The sequence below is a fragment of the Pseudoliparis swirei genome, chromosome 16, assembly GCF_029220125.1.
Source record: "Pseudoliparis swirei isolate HS2019 ecotype Mariana Trench chromosome 16, NWPU_hadal_v1, whole genome shotgun sequence".
NCBI classification, from domain to species: Eukaryota; Metazoa; Chordata; class Actinopteri; order Perciformes; family Liparidae; genus Pseudoliparis; species Pseudoliparis swirei.
In genome coordinates, this window is record NC_079403.1 from 13,256,166 (window position 1) to 13,280,681 (window position 24,516).

General features: G+C 40.8%; 1 protein-coding gene and 1 long non-coding RNA gene across 2 annotated transcripts in view; one reads left to right on the forward strand and one right to left on the reverse strand.

The window, feature by feature from the left end:
• cntnap2a (contactin associated protein 2a) overlaps nucleotides 1-24,516 on the reverse strand; it is a 217,510-nt gene that overhangs the window by 171,732 nt on the left and 21,262 nt on the right. The window contains exons 3-8 of the mRNA XM_056434085.1: nucleotides 16,560-16,707; nucleotides 9,012-9,064; nucleotides 8,584-8,734; nucleotides 7,364-7,548; nucleotides 4,711-4,854; nucleotides 3,250-3,511 (exon numbers count right to left, since the gene is read on the reverse strand). Of these exons, the coding sequence (XP_056290060.1) occupies nucleotides 3,250-3,511; nucleotides 4,711-4,854; nucleotides 7,364-7,548; nucleotides 8,584-8,734; nucleotides 9,012-9,064; nucleotides 16,560-16,707 (943 nt within the window). The remainder of the gene's footprint in view (nucleotides 1-3,249; nucleotides 3,512-4,710; nucleotides 4,855-7,363; nucleotides 7,549-8,583; nucleotides 8,735-9,011; nucleotides 9,065-16,559; nucleotides 16,708-24,516) is intronic.
• On the forward strand, nucleotides 21,105-23,465 carry LOC130206232 (uncharacterized). Its single transcript, XR_008834063.1, has 2 exons — nucleotides 21,105-21,230; nucleotides 22,366-23,465. It is a non-coding gene; the product is annotated as an uncharacterized LOC130206232 (long non-coding RNA).

Consider the following 24,516-nt stretch of genomic DNA (forward strand, 5'->3'; position numbering starts at 1 on the left):
TTAATCCCAACCACGTCCCAGATTATATTGTTACTTTTCACTGTCTAAAAGCAAACATGGAGGTGCCGAAAGCTAAATCGTTGTTTCATGTTTTCTTGAAGCTATACTCACATATATAGTTAAACAATATTAATTATCACTACTTTGAAAACCAAACTGAAGTATAAAACCATATTTCCTCATATTGTTGCATGGCAACCTCCCAACAAAAATGGACAGGGGAGTATTGTTTCCTATAGTGTTGATAATTAATCAAGAGAGTGATCAGAGGATAGCATCTTCTGACCCTAATGACAAGTACCAACCCCTCAACAAGCATCATTTTTCACTGGCTTTGGTTTAATTAATCATTTCACAGGAGGTAATGTGGAACATATGTTACTGCACATGCAAACATGCTGACGTCCTGCTGAATGGCCATCAAGGCAAAGTTTTCCAGCACCACCCTAACCAGGCTTCGGTATATTCTCACACGAGTCATGCAAAGATATGTGAAGAGCAGATAGTTAATGGGTTAGTAAAAGCAAAGTGACACCCACAGTCTAATCTAGAATGGTCTGTCAAAGGCCCAAAACCTCCGTCTAATTCCATCCTATGTCTCTCTGCTTGAGATGAGGAAGTGGATGAAACAAGAGAGGTTTTCTCACAGTAGGGAGGAGCGTGTTTCCACAGGTCACAAACAGCCTCAGGGCTCTCTCTCTCACACACACACACACATACGTGCACACGCACATTCCCAAACAAACAAACACACACACACGCACATTTTGCATGTGTGTGTGCATAGTAGCTCTGAGATCTACTGTAGCTGCCGCTTCAATCAGGGGAAACAATTAACTTTAATGTCCTGGGACCCACCGTGGACAGAATGAGGTTATGAAGAGATATTCAGGTAATTTTTATGACATCAGAGACATGGAGCTTTTATTCACCCTCCCCCATCCTCCATACACCCTCCCTTTTTATACTGCACCTGCAGATTTTTTTTTTTTAACCTTTTAGAAATTACATGCTGGTAGTGTAAGGCGAATACTCGTAATAAAGTCACACATAAAAGAGGTTGATGAGTTATCCCTTTGGTTGATGAGTATCCCCCTCTTACAATACAGCCATGAAAACGCCACCACAAACAGAAGTACACTCCAGAACCTGGATAAATTCTACTGGATAGTATGTTAGCACACAATTATCTAGCATTGCTGACACACCGTGAGAAAAAACACAGTGACATGGGTGTCCGAATGGAGACTTATTAATCACCACCTGTGTGAAGTGCCCAACATTCATTTGCATTTTGTCTTGGTTTGTTCCGCTAACTTTCAGTTAAAGCGAGTCATTTTACAGTGTATACACATAATAAAAATAAATGATTGGTTAATGAAACTTATAGTCCTGCAATAAAAGCTACACATGATTCTGTGTCATGGTTTTATTTGACAGTAGGTTAGAACATGGATACTTGGCTCACTTGATTTACACATCACGTTCACACTGTGTCAATGTCAGGTGGTGCATGCGATGTGAGAGTTAGGTTCACCTAATCCACGGCTTCTTAAAGGCAACATAAGTAGGATTTTCTTTAAGAAACTATCTATAGATCCACACAAAAACAATCCCTCTTAATTGTCCCTTATTGTCCTAGTGATCAGGAAGAAATGTTGGCATTGTACATTTTTGCAAACCAAGAATACCTTTAATATGTTGCAAATTATGGAGTGACTGTTATTGAGAGCTAGGTGGTATTAAAGTTATAATAACAAGACAACGAGTAAGGAAGCAATCCTATCTGCCGTCGGAGGGCGTCCGCTTTGAATGATGCGTTCACAACCCGCAACCTGTCAACTCCTACTCATTCTTTCTTTCAATAGTTTCTCTGAAGATGGATAAGCGTCTTTGAGTCCTTCGAAAAGCGCTATAAAAATGTTATGCATTATTATTATTATGACAAATCAGACAAAAATCCAATACTGATCCATAACTGACAGATAACAAAAACTCTTCATTCATCAGCACTAGCAGGGGGGGGGGGGGCAGATCAGTGGAGTAAGTACATTCCTTCCAGCAGATGCCTGATTATATGTATGAATAAGCTGTTCGCTAAATAATAGCATCATGAGCAATCTTTCCCCACTGGGAGAAGAAGGCTGGATCGTGTAGTCTCTGCAAGGGGCTTTCTTTTCTCTCTCTCTCTATCCCTCCGAGTGTGTGCACATCTGCACGTCTCTCCCCAGTACATTTGCCATTAAGAGGGACTAAGCATTTCATTACAAGTCTACTGAGCTCCCACTGTGTCATTGAAGCCAGAAGCCAGTGTGGCTTTCTTTCTGAGAGATGCTAATAACAGAATGAAAGAGTGTGTTTGTGTGTCTGTATATTCTAATAATGCTGATGTAATCATAGGCTCAAGCCCAATTAGCCTAGAGGGTAACTCTGTAATAATCCCTACCCCTGGGCATCATGGCCTATTAAAGCAGCAGTGGATGGAATAAATGAGTGTGTCTAAGGAAAGAGAGTAAGAGGGACAGAGAAAGACAAAGCCAAGAGATGTAGTAGACTAAGAGGGACAGAGGAAGACAGGCTTGTTTAAATCAAAGTTACATTTCAGTCTTATTTTTACTTTGACGAGATAGATATGTTCACAAGTTTAACTGCATGTACAACAGTTACAGAGCAGTTACCTGTGTACATAATTTGCTCTTCTGTCGGGTCTCCACAACTCACACTTTTAGACATTTAAGAGCGCTTGAACAATGTGGCATTAGTCTTTGACATCTACAACCATTGCTCATCAAAAAGCAAACGAAGAGGCGGAGTTCAAGTCAAGAGACCTACCTATGTAAGTGCAGTGGGAGCGAAGCTGCAACTATAGCAGATACAGCACCACAGAGAATCTCATCAGAAAAAAACTGTTATTTCGAGATGATAAGCAAGTGACTTGACCAACAGAATAACCAGGAGGAGGCTTATACAAGATTATACACACAACACACATCGAAGAGTTCCATTCTTAAAATGCAATATATGTATTTGTTTTTTCTTGTCTGCAATGAAAGCAAAGGGGTGTTCGAAATATCTACTGCCTAGAGATGCACTCTGGATGTGGACCAAACTGTGTTGGAGTTCAGTTCTGTGATCGTGTATCTGTATGTGCAGAAGATGTCCGACTTTAGTTTGCACCTATTTCCTGGGTGCTTCTAGTTCACATTGTGTGGTGTATGTTTGTGTCGTTGCAAACGTTGACAAACTGACCTGACGATAAGTCGACCCGGTTGTTTCTGGTTTCCTTTGTTACGTTGATGTAAACTGCAACCTTGCTGTCCTCGAGGGAGATCTCCAGCGTGCCGTCATCAAGATTACTGAAGAAGAGGAGCCCGTCAGGGTTCCACGTACGGAACTGGAAGCTCACAGATATAGTGTTGTGATTGGCTCGGCCCGGCAGCTGCAGGAAGCTGGTGGCATTAAAAAAGACTGGGAAGGTGTGGGTCTCCACACAGGAGAAGGACAGGTTACGCTGTCGAGACAGATTGGGAGAGAGACACCAACAAAGTGAGACAACAGGACACGATCAACAGTCTTCACAGAGTAAAGTCAAACACAAAGTAAATCTCTTGAGGGTGAGGTGGGATGTGAAGTTGTTTGAATATTTTAAATACCCCAACACTTAGGAAATTATATATTTATTCCCGAGGCTTTTTTGTGCTTTAAATCTAGCTTCTTCATGTTTAACTTCAGAAGTTCCTGCCTGAAGCTACATTCAAAGTCTGATGTTGCTTGTACACATTGCCAAAAAAAGGTATCTTTTTAGCCCATCCTGTCTTCCAGGGTTAAACAGTAACCTGGGTGGTGTGTGTGTGCTGGATGAAAAAACATTATTGTGGATTTCTGCCACTAATTACCAGTGAGCTTCTCCGATCTTGTGTTCTTCATGAAATCATCCGGACATGCACAGTATCGAGCTGCCTTAACAACTATAGACGATTCCCGATGGCCTCTACCTGTGCATGCGTGTGTGTGTCTGTGGTTTTCTGAAATTTGAGAGCAGATCTGTTTTGATTAGAAATGAACGTCTGTGTGAATCATCAGAGAGAATTAGAGGCGCTGCTTAAAAGGAACCTGATGAGTGTCTCCCTTTGTTCAATCAGTTCACCAGAGATCGAAGAAGATACACAGATCCACTGTTGAGGAATTGGAGAAGGGGAGAGACGAGAGCTCTGAAACAAGCTCTTGAAACAGTAACTAATTTTCAGGATGGCAAAACACAGAATGTGCTGAAATTATACTTCGTAGTCATCCCGGATTCCGTGCGTTAAATGAAGAGAGGAACCTCCTCATTAAGTTGAGATACGTGAAAACAAAGTCATTTCAGCCATGCTATCAAGAGAGAGCTAAAAGACAGGAGGCAAACACATGGAGGGGCCACTGATGGGTCAGATGTATCTGATTAATTATGAATCTGTTAAACTATTTTGGTCCGGTGAATAAATTGCCCTCTCACTCAGGTCATATATAGAGTTAGTGTGACAATAATGAGCATGTTCGGTTTTCAGCTGCCTTTATATTCGTGTTCCTTCAAGGTCTTTAGATTGGCATGTTTGCAATTGAGTGACATTTTGTTTCTATATATGTGAATGAGTGAGTGAGTGAGCGAGCGAGTGAGTGAGTGTGTGTGTGTGTGTGTGTCTGTGCGTGTGTGTGTGTGTGTTTGCTTACAAAGCTGGAGGTGTCCAGCTTCTTTCGACGGGCCAGGTCTGTGATGTTGTCTCCATTGTAGTTGATACTCTCCATGCAGCCTTTAAAGTTCTTCCTCCCAGCGCCCACTGGCTTCCCGCTGTACGGCATCCCCCCAAAACTCAACTAGAGAAGAAAAGAGTTAAAAGAGATGGATAGGGAAAAAAATACCGTTATCATTGATTAGCTTCTCCCTCTACTGCTAGACGATTTAAAGAATCTACATGAGTGTAACATGCAACCCAATCATCTATATTGCTTCATTGCTCAGCTGTTCCCTCCACAATCAAGGTCTACAGAAGACACATACACACGGCTGTTGCAAGAAATTGCAAAAATTCCATTTGTATGGACATAATAATTGCAAGCTAATATTAATCAGACAGTTTGGGAGTTATTGGTTTGAAAAAAACTTCCAATAGTATCAATATAACTTATTCCAAAATTGTTTTATTTGTTTAGTTGGTGCAGTCTTGGATAATTTGGGGTATTTATGTGTGGATGAATGACCGAGAAATACATGAGTATACATTGAGTTGAAGTGTAGCTTTCAGGATCCCCTTTTGACAACAAAAAATGGCTGGGAATTTAGAAAATTAATACACCTGTGTTTTGGGCTAAGTCTATTGTGTGAATGAATGCAGACATGGATGGATCAGGCCTGAGACAGTCACTTCTTTGAATTTATATTTAAGAAAAGTGTCAGCTCCAAATACAATCCCAAGGTCTTTGATCGGCTCTACAAGTGCAATACTGACAAATCTAATGCCACGTAACAGTAACCAAACCCTTTGATGTCAGCATACTCTTGACATATACATTATATAACACACTATATCTGTATATAATATGTTTGCTGGAGCAATGGGAGAAGTGTGTGATGAACAGATGCAATGAGAGTACAACTGAGGCAAAGAGATGGAGGCTAATAAACAGGCATCTGGTGGGAAGCGCTGAAGGAAACAGAACTGATGAAAATGTGAACTACATTTCATATTTTTCGACAGTTGAACATGTGTTTTTCTTTTCTTTCAGACATAGCTCTGAGGGTTGTTAAGAAGATGGAAGGGGTGTACAATTACCAGTAGATATGTGTCTATCTAACTGTGTGTGTGTGTGTGTGTGTGTGTAAGCTTGTCTGTGTCTGTGGTGACGCTCCAGTAGTCTTCGTAATTACTGCCAAGGGTAGACACAAATGCATCCGGATATTTATTCTACAGGCTTAAATGGGTGCAGAGAATGTGGACACATACACATCCATACACATCCATACACAAAGACACACACAACACAAGTGTGTGGGTTATATGGAATACAGTGGTACACTGAGCAAAAGCTGGTCAGAATGTTGCTTTCAGAAGAGACTCAGTCAAGCAATAACACTGCAAAGATCCACTCAGGGTTCACCCCACACACACAACACACACACACACACACACACACACAAACACACGCACACAACCTGCTGGTTCATCCTGTTGTATAGATTTCCCTGAAGCTCCTTTAATTCAACAGCTTCAGTTTAATTGGACTGTGGTTTGTATTGCCCCACTTCCCAGTATCCCACTTGACACTGGAACAGATCACCCATGTCAGCAATACCCTCTAAAGCTCACACACATCCATAACAACACAAACACACAAACACGTATATGTGTGATCAGTTCACATTACACACAAGTGCATTTCCTACCCATTATGCCTTTCAAAATAAATTTCCGGTTTTAAGTATTATTAGCTAAAAAATGTTTGCATTCCATGACTGAATGTCATTAATCATGCACGTTTAATGGATTAGCTTTCTAGCACAGTGTAAAACCAATATCTGGTTTCTTGTGTGGTATCAATGCAACATTTGTGCATAAGGACCGGTAATGTGGCAGAGCACCGCAATAATAATAAACGTCACAAATAACGACTATTAATAACTAAAGATACTATTCGGTTTTGAAAGGCACCTTTTGCACCTTTGCCACTTAATGCCACTATAATTGCCTCGTGTTTTGTACCGCCGGCGTGTAAGATCGGACCCTGTAAGTGATATGAGGCTGAACAGATACACAAATAAAGTGCACATTGTGACGACCGGCTCAGCCAGCATGCTACTTAAGATATGCTGGTACAATTAACAACTATAGTGGGTTAGGAAGTCAAATAAATATATGTGCTCTTGATGCAGTAGCCAGTCACTTGTACTGGCAGCTGCTCGACTGACACGCACATACAATAATAACTCAGGCATAGCTGAGGTCGCAGAATAAATCAGCTGACATGTTAGCTATTGACTTCTTACATGGTCCGCCAGTTCCTTTTTCATATTTGAATTCACCCATGGATGCTTATGAATGTACAGTTGTTGAATCATTTGGTACTCAAAGGTTTTATTATTAACATGCTGTCAAGCTGATTTGTCTTTTTTTAAGATGGAGTGCATGATGGATGGTAGCAAGCATATTGTATACAGCTGTACATGGGCTATTTCCCTCGTCCTGTATCTCTGTGTGGACATAAATATCTATGTTTTTTGTATGGCTTTGAGTTGGATTCATTTTTTCATCTATTTCAAAGTGGAGACTTTCTGTTTTTTCTTCACATTCCCATCGCAATGTGAGACTCAGTACACTTTGCTTCTCACCTCATAGTCTAAATCAAGGTGGTCAAACTCTCCATTGGTCCTGAAGTGCTGAGTGTGTCTGTCCAAGGTGAAGTTGATATTACGCCGATAACGTTCGATCACCACCGAGTGCCAGTGATTGTCATCCAGGAGGCTGCCGGTGGTCACAGAAGTATGACCCAGGATCGAACCATACTGATTACTGCCTGTAATTAACCAGTCATAATAACACATGGCATTAAAAACACAGACATCGCACATTGTAACTAAAGCAGAATGTTTTACCAAGATGATGTAATATATCTCAGGCAGAATATGTACAAACAACAGTTGAATTTGCCTTTTTTCTAAAATGTATTATTTTATCTTTTTGGGCAGTTTAACAAGAACCAATGGACCAAAAATGTATTTGTGACTTCACATTTACCAAAATAGACAAAAATAATTTAAGTGGTTCACATATGGAATATTCAATCAAACTTGTATTTCAGACTCAAGGTCCATATTGACTATGCCTAGTAAATTTGTTTCCTAAATATCTAAACATTTTCATATAATTATTCAAACGTATAGTACATCGCGCAAACAGATTCTAGTCTTTGTTTTCGCAAATGACGTCATCCCCCTCACATTTGAATGTGATTCATGTCACTACTGTTTCCTTTTAGCGGTAACACAGTTTAAATGCACCACTGGAGTTCCTGCTTCCGTTGCTGCAGTGAGCATCCTTGAAGGTTACAACAGTTCTGTCAGCAACACAGCTGGTTGACAGCGAGTGATACTTCACAGCATTATGGACTGTTGTGGCTGTTGTTTACAGCATAAAGGGTCAAAAGCAGTGCCTGGATGCTTTGTCTTCGCTCCAAGATAATTATATCTTGACAGACAGGCATTCATTAAGATTACAAAGGTGTAGCATTGTTGTCAAGTCAATGATGGAATTATTCTTTTAACCTGTCAAGTTGCTGCAAACACTAGTGTAATGTAGCTCCATGCTGACTGAGTACTAATTCAAGGTTGGAATGGGTTAAGCTTGATCTAAGAATTCAAAACTGCTTAAGATGTTCATTGACGGTTCTGGTTTTACAAACAAAGCTTCTTTAACATTTGAATATTCTCTGAAGGCAAACACGCCTATAATGGATTGATAACAAGACAACTATATCAAAGACATTGTGACAGGAGGGTCAGCATACTTTGCCTTGTATTTGTTGCCGAAGTAAATGACATGTGTTGCCCACCCAGGTTTATCTGCAGCAGCAGCTTGGCCTTGCGGAGCTCCAGGGTGATGTAGTCTCCCTGTTGGCCCTCCCCATGAAGAATCACACCCTCACTCTCGGACGTCTTGAACCTCAGAGCAATCACATCCTTAATGATCTTCATCTTTTTCACCTGCACACATGTAATACAAAAAAAAAAAAAAATGCACCCTATGTGGTCAATAAAAATAAACTAAATAAAAGAGGAAAACAAATAATGAAAAACAACTTTCTTTTCTTTACTACAAAACAAGAATGCCTCCCTGCTCAGAATCTACATCTAATATTGTATTTCCTGAAATAATATATTATTGCTGTTTGCTGATTTTTTTAGTTTAACCTTTATGTCTAGAATAACCTTGACAGTATTACTTTGAATGTTGAGGTTTTGTCAAAATAACATCCAGTACCTTAAAACGATATGAGATTACACCCTGTCCATCAAAGTTGATCACGCCCGCCCCTGAAAAAGAGAGAAAGTAGACAGATGAAAACAAGAGTGATAAGAAACAAAATAATAAAGAGAAAAACACGACTGAAAGACAGTGACAGTAAGAGACAGAGAGAAAAGGCAAAACTAAAACAAGTTGGTGATGAGTAAAGTAAATTGTGATTGCAGACAGGAAAAGGTAAATATTGCTAAAGTGCAAACTAAACCCTGAACTCTTTAAGACTGGGTCACAAAATCTCAGTAATTGATAACAAAATCAGGACAAAAAACAAAAGCGTAGTAGGTTTGTGTATCCAACATGTCTTCTTTACAGGTTACTATTGCTGTAATAGAGACAAATGTAATGATACTGTACACAATATGCCTTTTTCACAGAGAACATCTGGACAAGTCACACAAGGAAAAGCACAGGTGTAAATAATACAATGAATGATGACTGAAGTTTATTTTGATGCTGTTTCAGGGATACACTTTGGCTTGCTATCACACTGTCATGGCTCACTGGGATAGTTGAGTAGAACAGAGCCACTGTTCATTTTATTAGTAACACCTGTGCTGTGTAATATTTTCCATGAACAGAAACAGATATAGATTACAAGTATTGTATACAAAGCTGTTAGTGATCGTTGTATTGTATTGCATTGTCAAGTAATAAAAGGTCCTATGGAAAATTATTAGTAAAAAAAATCACACATGGCAACTTTGTAATGGGGGTGAGTTAGCAGATATTTACCTTCGCATTGAAAATGTGGAACGTTATGTTTTGATCGCCGTGTATTTATTTATTTATTTATTTGTATGCGTGTTCCTCGCATAACAAAAAAAGTTTTAAACCGAATCGCATGACATTTGGTGGGATGATTGGTTATTATCCGGGGACCATTTGATTAGATTTTGGGATTGATCGGGTCAAAGGTCAAGGTCATGAAAAGGTACAAATCTTCTTGAATCGCATGAAATTTGGTGGGATGATTGGTTATTATCCGGGGACCATTTGATTAGATTTTGGGATCAATCTGGTCAAAGGTCAAGGTCAAGGTCATGGAAAGGTCAACATCTTCTTTTTACCATAGCACGGTAAATTTTTATCAAATTGGCATGCAACTAATGCCAAAATGTTCTTAATTAAATGCCCAATCTTGTGATATGCGAAGGTATGCGCTCAACCGAGTGCCCATTCTAGTTAACTATTGTGACTGTGTGGAAGAATAAAAGATGATCATGGCAATAAAACTAAATGTGGATATACAACCACCAGGTGTTTTCACTGTGGCTGATTGGTTGCTGGGCGGAGCCACAACTCTGCCTGAGCTAAAGTCTAATCAATCAGAAATGAAAACACCTGTTTGTGTAGGCCAGTTCAATGTACTAATCAACGGGTTTGAATGCTGCACATATTCTGTAAAATGTAAAATAGAATTAGCTCCAAAACAGATATTTCGATTGTAAAAATTACAGGGCAGAAATGAGATTCACAATTTGCTCCACTTGTACTTTAGAGCAAACCACTGATCCTAATGCTTAAGAGGCGTTAAATGTAGAGATAGCAGTATGATATGATTGTAATCAAGTTCAAAAACCCCTTGGTAACGTCAGTGCTCCCCAGTTGATCCCATGTGGCCTTTCATTGGGTGTTTTAGGTTTTCTTTCTACGCTTTACACCTCACTCTTTTTCCTGCACTCGTTATTGTTCTCCTTTTACAGTTTCATCTTATTCCATTACTCTTCCTTCTGCTCCACTCTTATGTATGCTACCTCCCTCTCTCTCTCTTTCCCCCCATCATCTTCTTCTGGCACATGTGTGGTGCAAACAGTGGTGGTACTTGACTGTTTTGCAGTTGTTTTATGAGATATTACAGATCTAGGTGTGCTGCTCAGAAAAGGGTTAGCGGCTCAGCTGAGTGCTTGGTGTCAGGAGGCAGACTTTATGAGGGATGGAGGGCTTTTCCACCACCTGCAGACGACTCTGAGACGCAAAGAATGAGAGCGAAAGAGAGCGTAAGAGAGGAGCTTGGCCCACTAAAATGGAGGCTAACGAGGAACGTCTGCTTGGTCTGAAGCCAGATGATGATGTTTTCTGACCCTGGCCCAGGAGACCATGCCATTTTGGACCCTGACCCAGATGGTGGTTTACCATAGACAGCATGTGACAGCCAATATAATTTCCAAATACATTTAATATGGAAGTTATTATTCATCACAATCGGAATATTAGAAGTTGATGTAACTGCATAATGGTGAATGTTTGTGGTGTGTAGAGCGACACAGAAAAACAGTTTTATGGCTGCTGATGGTTTGACAATGCCCCAAAAGAATGTCTCATTTATTGAGTGATGTATTACACGGGAAAACATGTAATCTAATGGAGGGAGCTATTATAATCTAAAGGATTATACGAAATATTAGTAGTCATTATTCACTTAAAATCGCAAAATATAATTTACTACATGTATACAACACATGTTGTCCTTCACACTGAATGTCTATTCAATGTGTCACTTTGGATAAATGCTTGATTGTGGATAACTTGAAATCAGCCAAAGTAAAGCTATACCACCGTCATGTCGGGGCGAATGTTAAATTGTATCCATGGCAACATCTGTCATTGTGCGAGCAGAAAATTAGATAGCTGGGAGCACTTAAGCAGGTAACTCTCACAGCGTGACCAGTCTTAACCAAACTAACGGATTTGGGTGCTTTTCATAAAATTGGAAGATGCGTATTTGCATTTTCTGCTGTCGGTAAGACACAATAATCAAATATTAGATGTAATGTATGCTCTTGTGTACATTTGGTCAATACTTTGATATTCTATAGATAACATGATGAAACTGATTAATGGTAAATATGTTTATCCATAATGAAAAGAAGCGTGGGCCTCAGCCCTAAACTGTAAAGCTATATACTCCCTCGTTACCTTTTGCATGTCAGAGCCTGAAGACTACAATGATGTTTTTTTTTTTCGTTTGTGTTTGGCCTCAGACCTGCTCCATAAATAGATGCTTACAATAAACACATCTACATAAGTACATGTCTTGAACCCAACAGATAATGATGGTGATACATCATCCTGACAGCCGACTTAAAGAATTGTTGGTGTAACGGCCGAAGGTTGGAGTCAGATTGTACATGCTTGCATTCATTTGAAATTATACTTGCATGAGAGTGATTGGTTTGTGTAGAATATTTTATTTGTACTCTGCTTCTGTCCCAACTCCCTTTCTCTCACATACTGGCTCTTATATTTCCTGACTCATCTATGAAATAATTGATTTTGTGTTGATCCTATGTTAATCAAAATGGAAATGAGCACGTAAATTCCACAGCATGGTGGCTCACGACTCTTTCATACCCTCTCGCTCTGGCACAGAAACATACACACACAGCCTTTCATTGCACAGCCATGGTTTAGTCATAATATGGTATTGCATTTAATTATCATACATTTTCAAAACCCAGAATTATCATCCACAACCAACATATTTGGTGATTATGCTGGGAACATAACGTCTATATTTATCTGCCTCCTTCTCCTCCTACTAATTCTCTTTTGTGCTATCTTCTTTCATCCTCTTGTCTTTGCCCTTGCACAGCACTGTACTCTTTCATCTTTGGATTGGGAAGGATGAAAATATTTCGGAGAATTTGATTCCAAGAGAACTGGAGAGTTGGGGAGTGAACAGCGGGGAGATGAACAGACTAACGTGCAAGTTCTCATTTTCTGAAGAAAGGAACAGTTACAGCATAATCACAAGAAAGCACTGTTGGCACACACGACCAGGTGGTGTGTGTGTGTGTGTGCGTACGTGTGTGTCCATGCATCTCACTGTCTCCCTATCTCTCTGTCTCTCTCTGCGTTGTCACTGATATCTGAGTTGTACTGTGTTCACCTGATTGTATGTGTTCTGTTTATTTATTGTGTTTTTTCTGTCAGCGTGTGGATGACGACATTCTTATTGATTAGAAACAACAATTCGCTGTGCTTATATGGCCCTACAACAAATATATGTTCTTTCATTTCAACGGCTGTTGACCAAATACTCTATTTGTCTGTCCGCCTGTTGAATGATGTCTGACTGACATCTCTCAGTGGATGTCTGCTCACCACCTGAAGATCAACCCTGACAAGACTGAGCTACTATTCCTTCCAGGGAAAGGCTCCCCCACCCACGACCTGACTATCACCTTCAACAGCTCTGTGTTGGCCCCTACCGGACTGCCAGGAACCTCGGTGACACTCGACAGTCAACTCTCTCCTGGCCCAACACATCGCTGGCGACGGTTCCTGTAGGTACATGCTGCACAACATCAGGAGAATACGCCCTTTCTTACCAGAAGGCGGCGCGGGTTCTGATCCAGGCTTGGTCATTTCACGCCTGCAACTGCAACTCTCTCCCTGGCTGGTCTACTGCCATCCCTGCCAAGGCCCCTCAATGAAGCAGCAGCAGCACGACTGGTCTTCAGCCAGCCCGAACCACCCCCACACACACCACCTCCTCTCTCCACTCTCCATCAAACACTGGTCCTGGCGTATCGTGTTCTACGGGGATCGCCCCCCGTCTATACATCCGATATGGTCACACCGCACACCCCGCACGTTCTCTCCCGGCTGCAACAGCCAATCGACTTGTGCCTCCTGCACCTCGAGCTAATCACAATCCAGACTGTTTTGCTGTCCTGGCTCCCAGTGGTGGAACACGCTCCCCACTGACATCAGGACAGCAGAAAGTCTCTACATCTTCCGTCGGAGACTGAAAACACACCTTTTCCGACTATATCTGGATTAAAACACAGATTAGCACTTCAGTGGCACTTAGATAGCACTTACTTATGGTACTTTTGTAGTTCGACTATGTTGAGGAAATGTTACTTCCTGTATTCTTGTTGTTCTTAGTTTGTACTCTAGGTTGAAATGCACTTATTGTAAGTCGCTTTGGATAAAAGCGTCTGCTAAATGACATGTAATGTAATGTAATACCAGGGTCCTTGTTACAGAATCTCGATCTGAAATCTTATTTTATCGCAGTTGTGGATGACAGTCAGATTTATTTGGTATAAAATGTAAAAAGAACAATTTTCTTAGCTGCATTTAATATATCTATCTTGTCTTAGAATATAAATGTACTTATTATAGAAGAGTCCTAATTCAAGGATTTCCCAAGTTAGCAATCCTGAGTCATAAGCCCTGTACTTAAATCAAAATAACTGGGAGAAATTGCAGCAGCAAGGTTGTTAGGTCTGTACGGCAATGACAAATGAAGATGGGAAACAACATGAACGTCAACATATTATGAATAAAAGGCTACTCAATGGGAATTTACATTTCCCAGACTGTGTTAATCGGTATTTATATCGACTATCAAGACAAATAATCCATTAAAACATGTGGGGTTTCCTCTCCTCTAACACTCCTCGTGTGACAGGACCATTGCTGGTTGAAAAATCTAATTTACAGATTTAGTTAGCATTCTTTAATTGAAGATAAGAAAAGAGGTCTTAGATAAAATAGGACACAGCCCTGGCCATGATCCAGTTCTGTAATAGGAAAAGAGGATGTTTCCTATATTTTAAACTTAAATTAAGATAGGACAATTAGGATTAGGATATTGTTTTCTGTAATGAGGCCCGAGGGCTAGATAGTGCACACATGATCTATTTCATCACAAGTTATTTCACACAGCTGAAACACATTTACATCCTGGAGTTAAGCATTATCAAAGTGTTCCCCTACTGGCCTGTGATCAGCTTCACTGGAGCAGATGCAGGATAAGGTCACGTCAACGTCGTGGTTATGGTGGTGGGAAAAAGTGAAACTCATTCTCTATCATGCCCATATTTTGCGATATAGTCTCAGTCGATAATATTAACTGGCAATTGCAGCCAGTTAATATTTAATTCAAACAGATTGTTTGCATAAATCATATTAATACGGTATAAGACACACAGTTTGAAGTCTATTGGTTGGTGGTAAAGCTGCTAAACATAAATCATATCTACAGCGAAGCAAACTTGGTTAAAAACTTAATTTATCAACTTTTTCTGTTGTCTAAAGTTAACTTGTATCCAATTCTAAAAAAATACTTATATATAAATAGTACATACTACATTTCAGATGTGTTTCTTAGTCCTGCAATGATATTGGTTACAACTCAAACACCGGCTGGTCCTTGACTGTTGTGTAAACTATTGATTGTTCCGACATTTCTTTCTCTAAAGTTGAGGAATATATATGGTTGTGTTATACTTCCATGTTTCATTGCTATCCTGTTTTTGTAAAAGTAAATATTGCTCATCAATTATAAAAGAACCCGAGAAGGCTCTGTAATGATTGTGTTTCCCTACTTTTGGAAACCGTTACAAGATGTCTTCTCTCTACTTTTCTAATTGTCACCGAAAAGCAAAGAATAACATAATGCTGAACAAGACACTATTTAATGTTGAAGTGGCTCATGCTAAAAGGTGTGCTTGTATGATGTGCTTATCCAACGTCAGTGTATCACCTAAAGAAGATGACGATCGGCACACACGCAGCTCGGATTAGCAAAGTGAAATGTCGCGAGTGTCCTGTCAGCTGCTCCAGACTATTGTCTACTGTCTGCAATAAACTGACTTTGAGTGCCTAATACACTTCCACTTCAAAACACCTAAACTATGCTTTCAAATAGCAACGCAGACGATGCCACTTTGATCCGATCAGTGAGACTAACGCCGTTAGAGGACACCAGGGAAGAAGCTATTCTAAACCGCAACTTGACTTTATGTGAGCACAAAAGCAGTCACGTGTATTAGGAGTGAATTCTTTCCCTGTCAAAGTTGTTTGTGAGTGCAGGAGTGTTTTGTTGGAGGGGACAGCTGATGGATACAAACTTATAGTGGGCTGGATTTCTGTGCTTTATTGTTCTGTGCATCTGTGCATGCGTTATGCATCTCTCCCTCTCTCTGTGTGAGTGCCACATCGTGCCATCTTCATCATTACTGACTTGCTTTTCTTTTAACATGGGAAGGAAATGAAACAAGGGAAATATAATCCAAAAAGATGAGGACTGTCTTGAATGCAATAGATGCCCTTGTGTTGACACGCGCACATGCACAACGATATCCACACGCAGTGTAGTGCGTTCTCCGGAATGAAAGATGTACGTGTGTCACTTATAACAGAAATGTATGCACAGCCTTAATTGAAATTTGTTATCAAAATCAATTTGGCAGCCTTTAGTAGGATGAGAGCAAAGGGGCTGCAAGAGCGTTAGTTCCCTGGTTGATTTATTTGTTAGAAAGAGGGGAACAGTGTCTAAGTGTGTGTGCATCTGTCCGTCGGTATCTGCTCCGCATATTTCAGTACCTGACGGTTTTCTTTTTTTGGAGCAGACAAACCATCATCGGGTTCTCCCAATAGATAAATAGTGAAGAAAACTTGTCATATTATCATGTACAAATATTGCTCTGGTACTGGGGAGAGTATTTTTTGGTTACAAGTTTAATTGAGTGTGTGTGTTTCTGCACTCACAGTAGGAGCAGCCATAAACTTCTATGCGCAGACCAATCCGTCCCTCCTCGCTCCAGTCCAGAGGGACGAGCCTCAGGAAGCGCGCCACGATGCCCTGCTGCAGCTCGTGGCGAACGGAGCTCTCCGAGTTGGAGTTCCCGGAGAAGGCCTGTGAAGACAAACACACACGTACCGCACACACACACACACACATACACATTTAAATACATCAAAGCCACAAGCCTGCAGTCAAACAAGCAGCTTTGAGACTCGGAGCAAAAGTATTTGTTCCATTTACCACATCCTGCCCTAAAGATGCTCACAAAACATACAGAATAATTACCAGTCTACATTTCTAATAAGCCCCCCAAAAGACAATCTGACTGCAGGGGATTTGAAGAGGAAATTGCATATTGTATTCAGCTTGGAGTGGATGTAAGAAAGTCCCTGTTCACATCATTTCATATTTAGGCTGATTTCTGTGTCCCAAAGCTCCACAGGGGCTTGTGACTGATGAGGTTTACAGTTCCTTGTCATATTAGCACTGCGTTCAACACATTCTTTTAATGCAGTCTCTGAGATGTCCGCCTCTAGAAAAACAACATACTTTATTGCCTTCAAACCAAAGAAGATTAGTCTGTTGATTTATTTACTTAACTGTAGAGATACAATTCAATGTAGGAGACAGAAGATCTAGAGTTTTCTTTTTGCTTCTTGTGTTAAATCACATCCAAATACTTTAACTAATCTTTAAAAGGGCACGATGGCAGCAATTCACCATAGTCAGCAAATAAAGGGGAGGCAGAAACAATAAAGTGGTTTGGACTTGAGGACAGCAGGCTACATTTCTCACTTTGTCATTTCTTTTGAAATGTTATTGCCTAATAGAAACAACATTAACTGTGGCCTCTCTAAAAAGTAGTCAGCACAGGCTTCATTTCAAGGAATTATTACGGTTATTATTCCTTGAATAAATTGTAATATATTTGCAATATATTTTATACTGCCCTATTTGGTGAAACAATCTTGTTTGGGGTAGTCATATATGTCCATGTAGTATATGTATGTTTGCATTTGTGTCCACACAGTGGAGGCAGAGCAAACCCACTTGTTTCACCGCATGGCAGAAAGCTACAATACCGACTAAAGTCAGAAGGAAATGCAGTTTGACACATCCCTTCATTCGACAACATTCTTCTTATTGTCCTTCCTCCTTCCTCCTCTCCTCTCACTAAGTGTCTCTTTCTTCACTAGACCTGGCACATGATGGGGAGAACCTGTGACCAACCACTAATCCTCCTCACCACAGTCCCTTCACTATTTCTTCTTTACCTTCTCCTTCTCTCTGCAACACACATCCACACACACATCCAATATGCTCCACCCCTTGCTTTTCCTCTACACTCTTTTTGGGGCGGCTGTAGCTCAGTGGGGTAAGAGGGCCGTCCTGCAACCGCAAGGTTGTGGGTTCGATCCCCGCTCTCCCCATTAGTTGCAAGTCGAAGTGTCCTTGAGCAAGACACTGAACCCCCAGTTGCTTCCCGGACGCATCACTGCAGCCCACTGCTCCTTAATAACTAAGGATGGGTTAAATGCAGACAACTCATTTCCCCTTGGGGATTAATAAAAGTGTATATATTTTTTTTATTTATTTATATTTTACACGCATACACACTAAACAGCAAACACGAACAATTTGGCAGAAGCATCATTAAAAGCTGTGCAGGTAACTTGGCGCGCGTAAGACACTAGACAGCCATGTGTTATTCTAGATAAGACATGAAGTGGGCCGGGCAGTGGATGAGGGTGGGTGAGAAAAGCTCTGCTTAGTCAGTCTGCTTTGAGCGGACTCCTCAGTGACCCATATGCACCCCTGAAGATATGCTATCTGCAAAGAAGGAGATGGTCAAGAGTTCCCACGAAGCTCAGAGTCACTGTACATTTACTGTGGCAGGGGAGAAGCATGTGGCGAATGCTGCTTCTATCTCCTCGGTGCCTTTTCCCTCACTTTTATTTTTAATCTTTATTTATCCAGGAAAGGTTAAGCGAGACCACAAATACACACTTTTTTATTTGCACCCTGCTTCAAAGTCCCGCAGCTCCACATGTCTCATCAGGGAGCCCTTCAGGATACTTTAACTGCTGCTTTTAGTCTCTGCAGGTGCACAGGTCCGACCGTTCTGGGTTAAGTGACTTGCTGAAAGTCTGTGGCACCGGGGAATAGCTCTGGCTTATTAAACTCGTAGGTTAAGGAAGCTAAACTAAATAATTTCCTACTCAACGAGTTTCAGTAACTGCTCAATTAGCAGACAGAAGCTCTTGGTGTAGGATGCTGATAACCACAATGAGTCTGAACTCCTTTCGTCTTCATAGGAACCAGAAAGTAGGCGGAGTAAAACCGTTTCCATCTGCCGTGAGTGAGGACAACAGATGCAGCCTGTATCTGTATCACGGCCTGGATCTCTAATGAGAGGTAATCTATCTCCCCCTGGGAGGGCACTGCCGAACTGGAGATCCGGACCCAGTCTGAGAGTCCTAGCCATGCAATCAGTGACGCAGCAGCTACAACGCTGTGGTATTCTGTCTCTGCCCAACGTTAGACACTTGATGAACTGAAGGCTGGACAATTGGGGGCGAAAAGATAGAAAATGCAGAGCCGGTGATGAGGGGTCTGTGAACAATGAGGGCTAAGCAGACACATCTTTCCCTTAAACAAGGATATACGTCTCCTCAGAGCTGCATCTGAGGTCATATACGTTCACATTTTAACATCCTGTACAGAGTCATTAAAAGAGCTTCTGAAATGTAGAAAAATTGTCAACGATGTCCTCAAAACTTTAATATTCCTGTCACCACCGGCGCTACTACCCCTCTGTGGAGTTGTGGGCACATTTCTAAGACTTTCTCTCGAAAAGCTCTCTTTCTGTCAAATCTTCTAAATCCTCCCTCACATCCTGTGTACTCTATTACGTATTTATCCTTTACTAGTGAGTTTCCAAAATGCCTGTGGTCCTGGCTCAGGTTTTGAAGCACAAAAAGCACAAACGTATCAATTTGCATGCGCACATGGAGCACATATGCACACACAGACACGGCCGCCCACACACCACCTTGCCATTTAAACTTTTCTGCAGCGTTAAAATCTGATATCACCCATAAGCTTATTTCAAAGTGGGAAACAGAATAATAATAAAAAACTCTGAATACTGTATATCTACTGAGGATTTGGCTGACTGCATGCCTAAGACTGTATTTCTTTTTGTCCAGCTGACACTTTCCTCTCCTTGCCCGTCAAGGTATATGAGCTAGAGAGGAAGAGAGAACAAAATCATTTTCCAGCTCAACCCGAAACCTCTGTCCCCAATTTCCAGCTTCCTTCTTTTATTTCTCTATTGTGTTTTTCCCGCTATACAGCACTTATCTGTTCTTGGCTGAATGAACAGCTCAATTAAAAGGCATTACTATGCAGAGCAGAAGGCAGAAGGTAGAATAGGAAAAGGAGGAAGAGGAGGAGGATAAAGATGAGGAATAGGTTGTGGATGCTGAATGCCTCGCAAAAGTCTGCTTAGTCAACTATTTAATTCCCTCTCCTCCAAAGTCCAATCATTAACCGGCATCCAATGAGTAATTGGGAATGTGTGTGTGCTTGTGTGTCACTTCCTATAGTGTGTATGTGAGTCCGTTTATGTCGTTGAATGAGTGTGTAAGTGTCCAACAACTTAAGAGCTTAGACACTTTGACATTTTGTTTAATCAAGAACTGAGACAATTTATAGCAACAAAGGCCACAAAGTGCCTGAGACCACTTTCATATTTCACCCAGTGTATATCTGTGTATGTGTGTACATATAAGTTATGGATTTGTGTGTTTATCTCCACAATTTGTGTTACCTAATATTGATGTATATGCATGCTTTGTTAATCAAACTACTTTGAATAAAACATGTTGCACTTACAAACCGAAAAATATTGACTCCAAATGTTTTTACTCCTATGAAGATGTGCATATCGTTTAAGAATATTAAAAGATGAACATGATGTGTTTTAGAAGTATAAAACAAGCCAAGTTAGGGAGAAAACCTTGGATGAGAATCAAAACATGATTTAAGCATTTAGTGAGATCAGTGAAGGAAACTTGGAAAACAAAAATAATGAGGGAAGCCGAGAGCCAGCCGGTTTCCTTGTTGGCCATTTGGAACTCGAGGGCTGCCGTCATTCAAGAAACAACAAGCCAATCACTTCCCTACAGCTGGTCAACACCCCCCCCTGTGGTCTGCCCCGTCGCACACAAACACACATCACTCCACATGTTCACCAGACAATCATGCATGTTGGCATGCGTGTGCCCATACACAAACCTGAGTCTTGAGAGACACACAAACACACACACACACACACATCATCATCATCATCATCATCATCTACAGTAGCTCTCCCTCCTTCTTCACCTCAGTTACTTATTTGTTCTCTGTGGCTGCATGTTTTTCATTTCCTGAATGTTCATCTGTCATTTCTGTTTGTGTGTTTGTGTTTGTGTGTGTGTGTGTGTGTGTCTGTGTCTGTGTGTCTCTGTTTTGACAGGCAGGGACCGGCCTTTCCAGAGAACAGCTCTCTAGATAGTGAGGAACAACAAGTGAAAGCTATTTTCTGATGTTTTCTTGTTGCTGCTGGACGCTTTGTTCGACCACCCAGAGTAAGGGCCATTGTGTGTGCATTGCGTGTCCTTGTGTGCAAGGGTGTGTGTGTGTGTGTGTGTGTGTGTGTGTGTGTGCTCCTTCCTAACAGAGGCAGGGGAAATCACTCCGGCCTGGTCTTTTGTTCTTATCGACAAGTGTACAGGACAAACCAGAAGTACCATAGAGAAATGTGTGTTTCTGGGAAATCCTGTGGGTGTCTGTGTGGGCCTCCACTGTGCCAAGGCAGGGCCAACTGTACTAATGATACATTTAAGTCATTAATCTTAACATTTTAAAGTAGAATAATCTTTGGTTTTCGTCCACGAGTGTAGGGATAAAAGTCACATGAGACTGTGAGTGAATGCCAACAGCACAACAGCACAAAGCAAACCAGCATGTCTCTTAGTAGCCACTGTGATGAGTTGCAAATTGCATGATGTTGTCGGAGTAAAAAACACTAAAACTCTTAAATGTAACACCAACCTCAGAGACTGCTGTGATCAATTATTGTCTACCACTACAAAATAGCACTTCAACACCCATTAGGCAAGCTTCGTCTGCCCCCTTTCCAACAAGCTAAAGCCTTTTATGAATCCCAAAAGTAGAAAATGTTCTAACTTAAATGTGTGATTGAGACTCCCATGGGTGGCTTTATATTATTCATCTGCCTTGCTTGAGACCTTGTCGGTAAAATACAGCGAATGGGAACAGGACTTATTGAACACAAAAATATGTCACTGTGGGAGATATTCTTCATCTCCTCTGGCTGAACACTTATCGACACTGAATAACATTTCTGGGCTACACAGTCAATCAACCCTCCCACCAGGGGTGGGGACCACGACCCAGTTCGGCTGCAAGCTGAAGCCAAATGGACTTTAAATCTGGGTCGACAGTCTCAGTCGAATAAGGGTGCTTCATGTTTTTTTTCATAGTATTGATTGATTTCCCTTTTCATCCTTCACAATTTGTTGCTAATGATAAAGGCATTATTCTGAAATATAATTACATTATTATATATAAATATAATTATATGAATAATGTCTTCTAATGACTGTTATAGTATGTATCTATTATCTTTTGATGTCATCAATGGCATGCTGCTATCATAGTAGGGAGTTCACTTCATGTCTCCCTTCTCTTCTCCTATAGAACTCCAACACTCTCCAATGTTATCTGAGGAGAGGAAGAAACACTGGACTTGAACTGCTCAGCACATCTGCATGTTTCATTACACGTTTACTTCATCTCCTTCTTTTGCTCCCGAACCATTTTGATGATTTGCATCAAATACTTTAATACGTGTTTTTATTTGTGCAAGCTCGGTGTTTCCAATGTTCTACCTGGAGCTGGGCCATCATTACAACCCTGTGTTACAGCCGTGTGCCAAAGCATTGCTATTCACTTCAGTTTCTCATGAACTGCTCTCAGCTGCTAGAAGGAGCTCCTGAAGAGCTGGCGACAAAGGAACTGTAATCCTTTTCTTTACTCCACGTATATTATTAGCTGAACAATGAGAATATTTCATGCTAATACTTTTCTTTACACTTCAATGTGGGATGATTAATTACTGTGTGGAGTAACTGAAAGAAAAAAAAAGGCCTGTGTCAAAAAAAAGGAAATGTTTAAGGATCATACCATCATCAGTTTCTTTTTCCATATAACTAGACACAATTATCTTTAGTCTGCAAAATATTCTGCTGCACTGAATTACATTTTACAGAGTCAGACAGACACACACACACACAAACACACACACAGACGGAAAGAATAGAGCTTTAAGAGCCCATTACTCAGGCTGTGAACATTGGGCATCCTCTCCCCTCTGCTCACCAGGGACCAACACTGATGGAGTGAAGACTGCCTCCCTGCCTCTGCTATGAAACCTCACACACCACATGGAGTGTGTGTCGCAGTGTTCCTGTATGTGCATGCGCTAACGCCTGCTAACAATCCTTTATTTGCGTATGTGTGCTTTGACACGATGTTTGAGGGAACCAGCATATTCACTCATTCATGTTCGACTCCCCCCGTGAGCGTCACACCGCCGACCCACCCTGAGCTTTGACGCTGTAGGACCCACCAGGACCAATTTGAAAGAGGGAAGTTCTATTTAGCGAAATGAGGCCGACAGATGCAACTCATCGCCGTCTTGTGGACAAAATAAGTCAAACAAATTTTTTTTTTTTTAAAGTGATTATCACCGGACCAGCTGTGGACTGTTTGCAATAAAATGAGAAAGGTGTAATTTCCATTTGTTGCCATTTTTTGTCCACTATCACAAAAAGTACAATGTTCATATTCATTACAGTACTATTACACTGTTATAGCAGCCGCTCAAGTTGTAGCACAGAAGACCTCCATGGATCACTGGGAAGCATCCGCTCTATCTGATTAATTTCATCATCCTCATTATTCACACTCAGCAATTTTTTATTTCCATACAACTCTTATCTGGAATGGAGTGAAGTGGAAGAGGCTGACGTTCAAGTCCTGTGAAGTCACTGCAGCGGATCAAGATATTGAGACTTTATATCAATGGAGATGAAAAACTAAAAGCCATTAAAGTCATATTCATGAGTGCGAGCAATGCAATCCTCTGTGGTCTAATAAAGTTCAAACATGTTGGACTTTAATTGTGGATATAATAATTCCTTTGAGCAGCTCACTGCTGGGCAGCAGCAGTTTCAGTGAATCACTGCTTGTGTGTGCATGAACATCTTTTCCATGCATGTGGTTTCCTAGTTGCCCTTTTTAAGATAGTATCTATTAATACACACACATCAAACAGAATGGTAAACCTATTGAAGATCTTGTATTAATATCAAATGAGTACACCTCATTTCCTCTGACGGAAATAATCCCCTCCCCAATCAATCCTATCAGCTTGTATACCGGCTGCTAAAGATCATCTCCATCTTCGACTTGACTCACTGGCTTAAGTTCTCCTATGCATGGTGCGTCTTTGAACTAACATTGGAGGCCTTTCTCCAGAGCACTTAATAATAAGTGAGAAAACAGGCATTCAAAAATACTTCGACAGATCAACAATGGTTGTTTGTTTCTCTTGTGTTCATGGGAAAAGCAATTAGTGGCATTGGTGTGAAGCACCACTTAGAACACGAGGTTCGGGTGAAATATTGGACGGTTTGAATGTATTTCTAGATGACTTAATGAAAGGCTATCGTTATTCAAACTTCGGAGGCTTATCTTAACAGCTGTTGCAATGATCTCTCCCACTCACAGCAACATGCTTTTGATTCAGAGACTTCACAAGGAAAAGAAAATGCTCCATGCCAGACC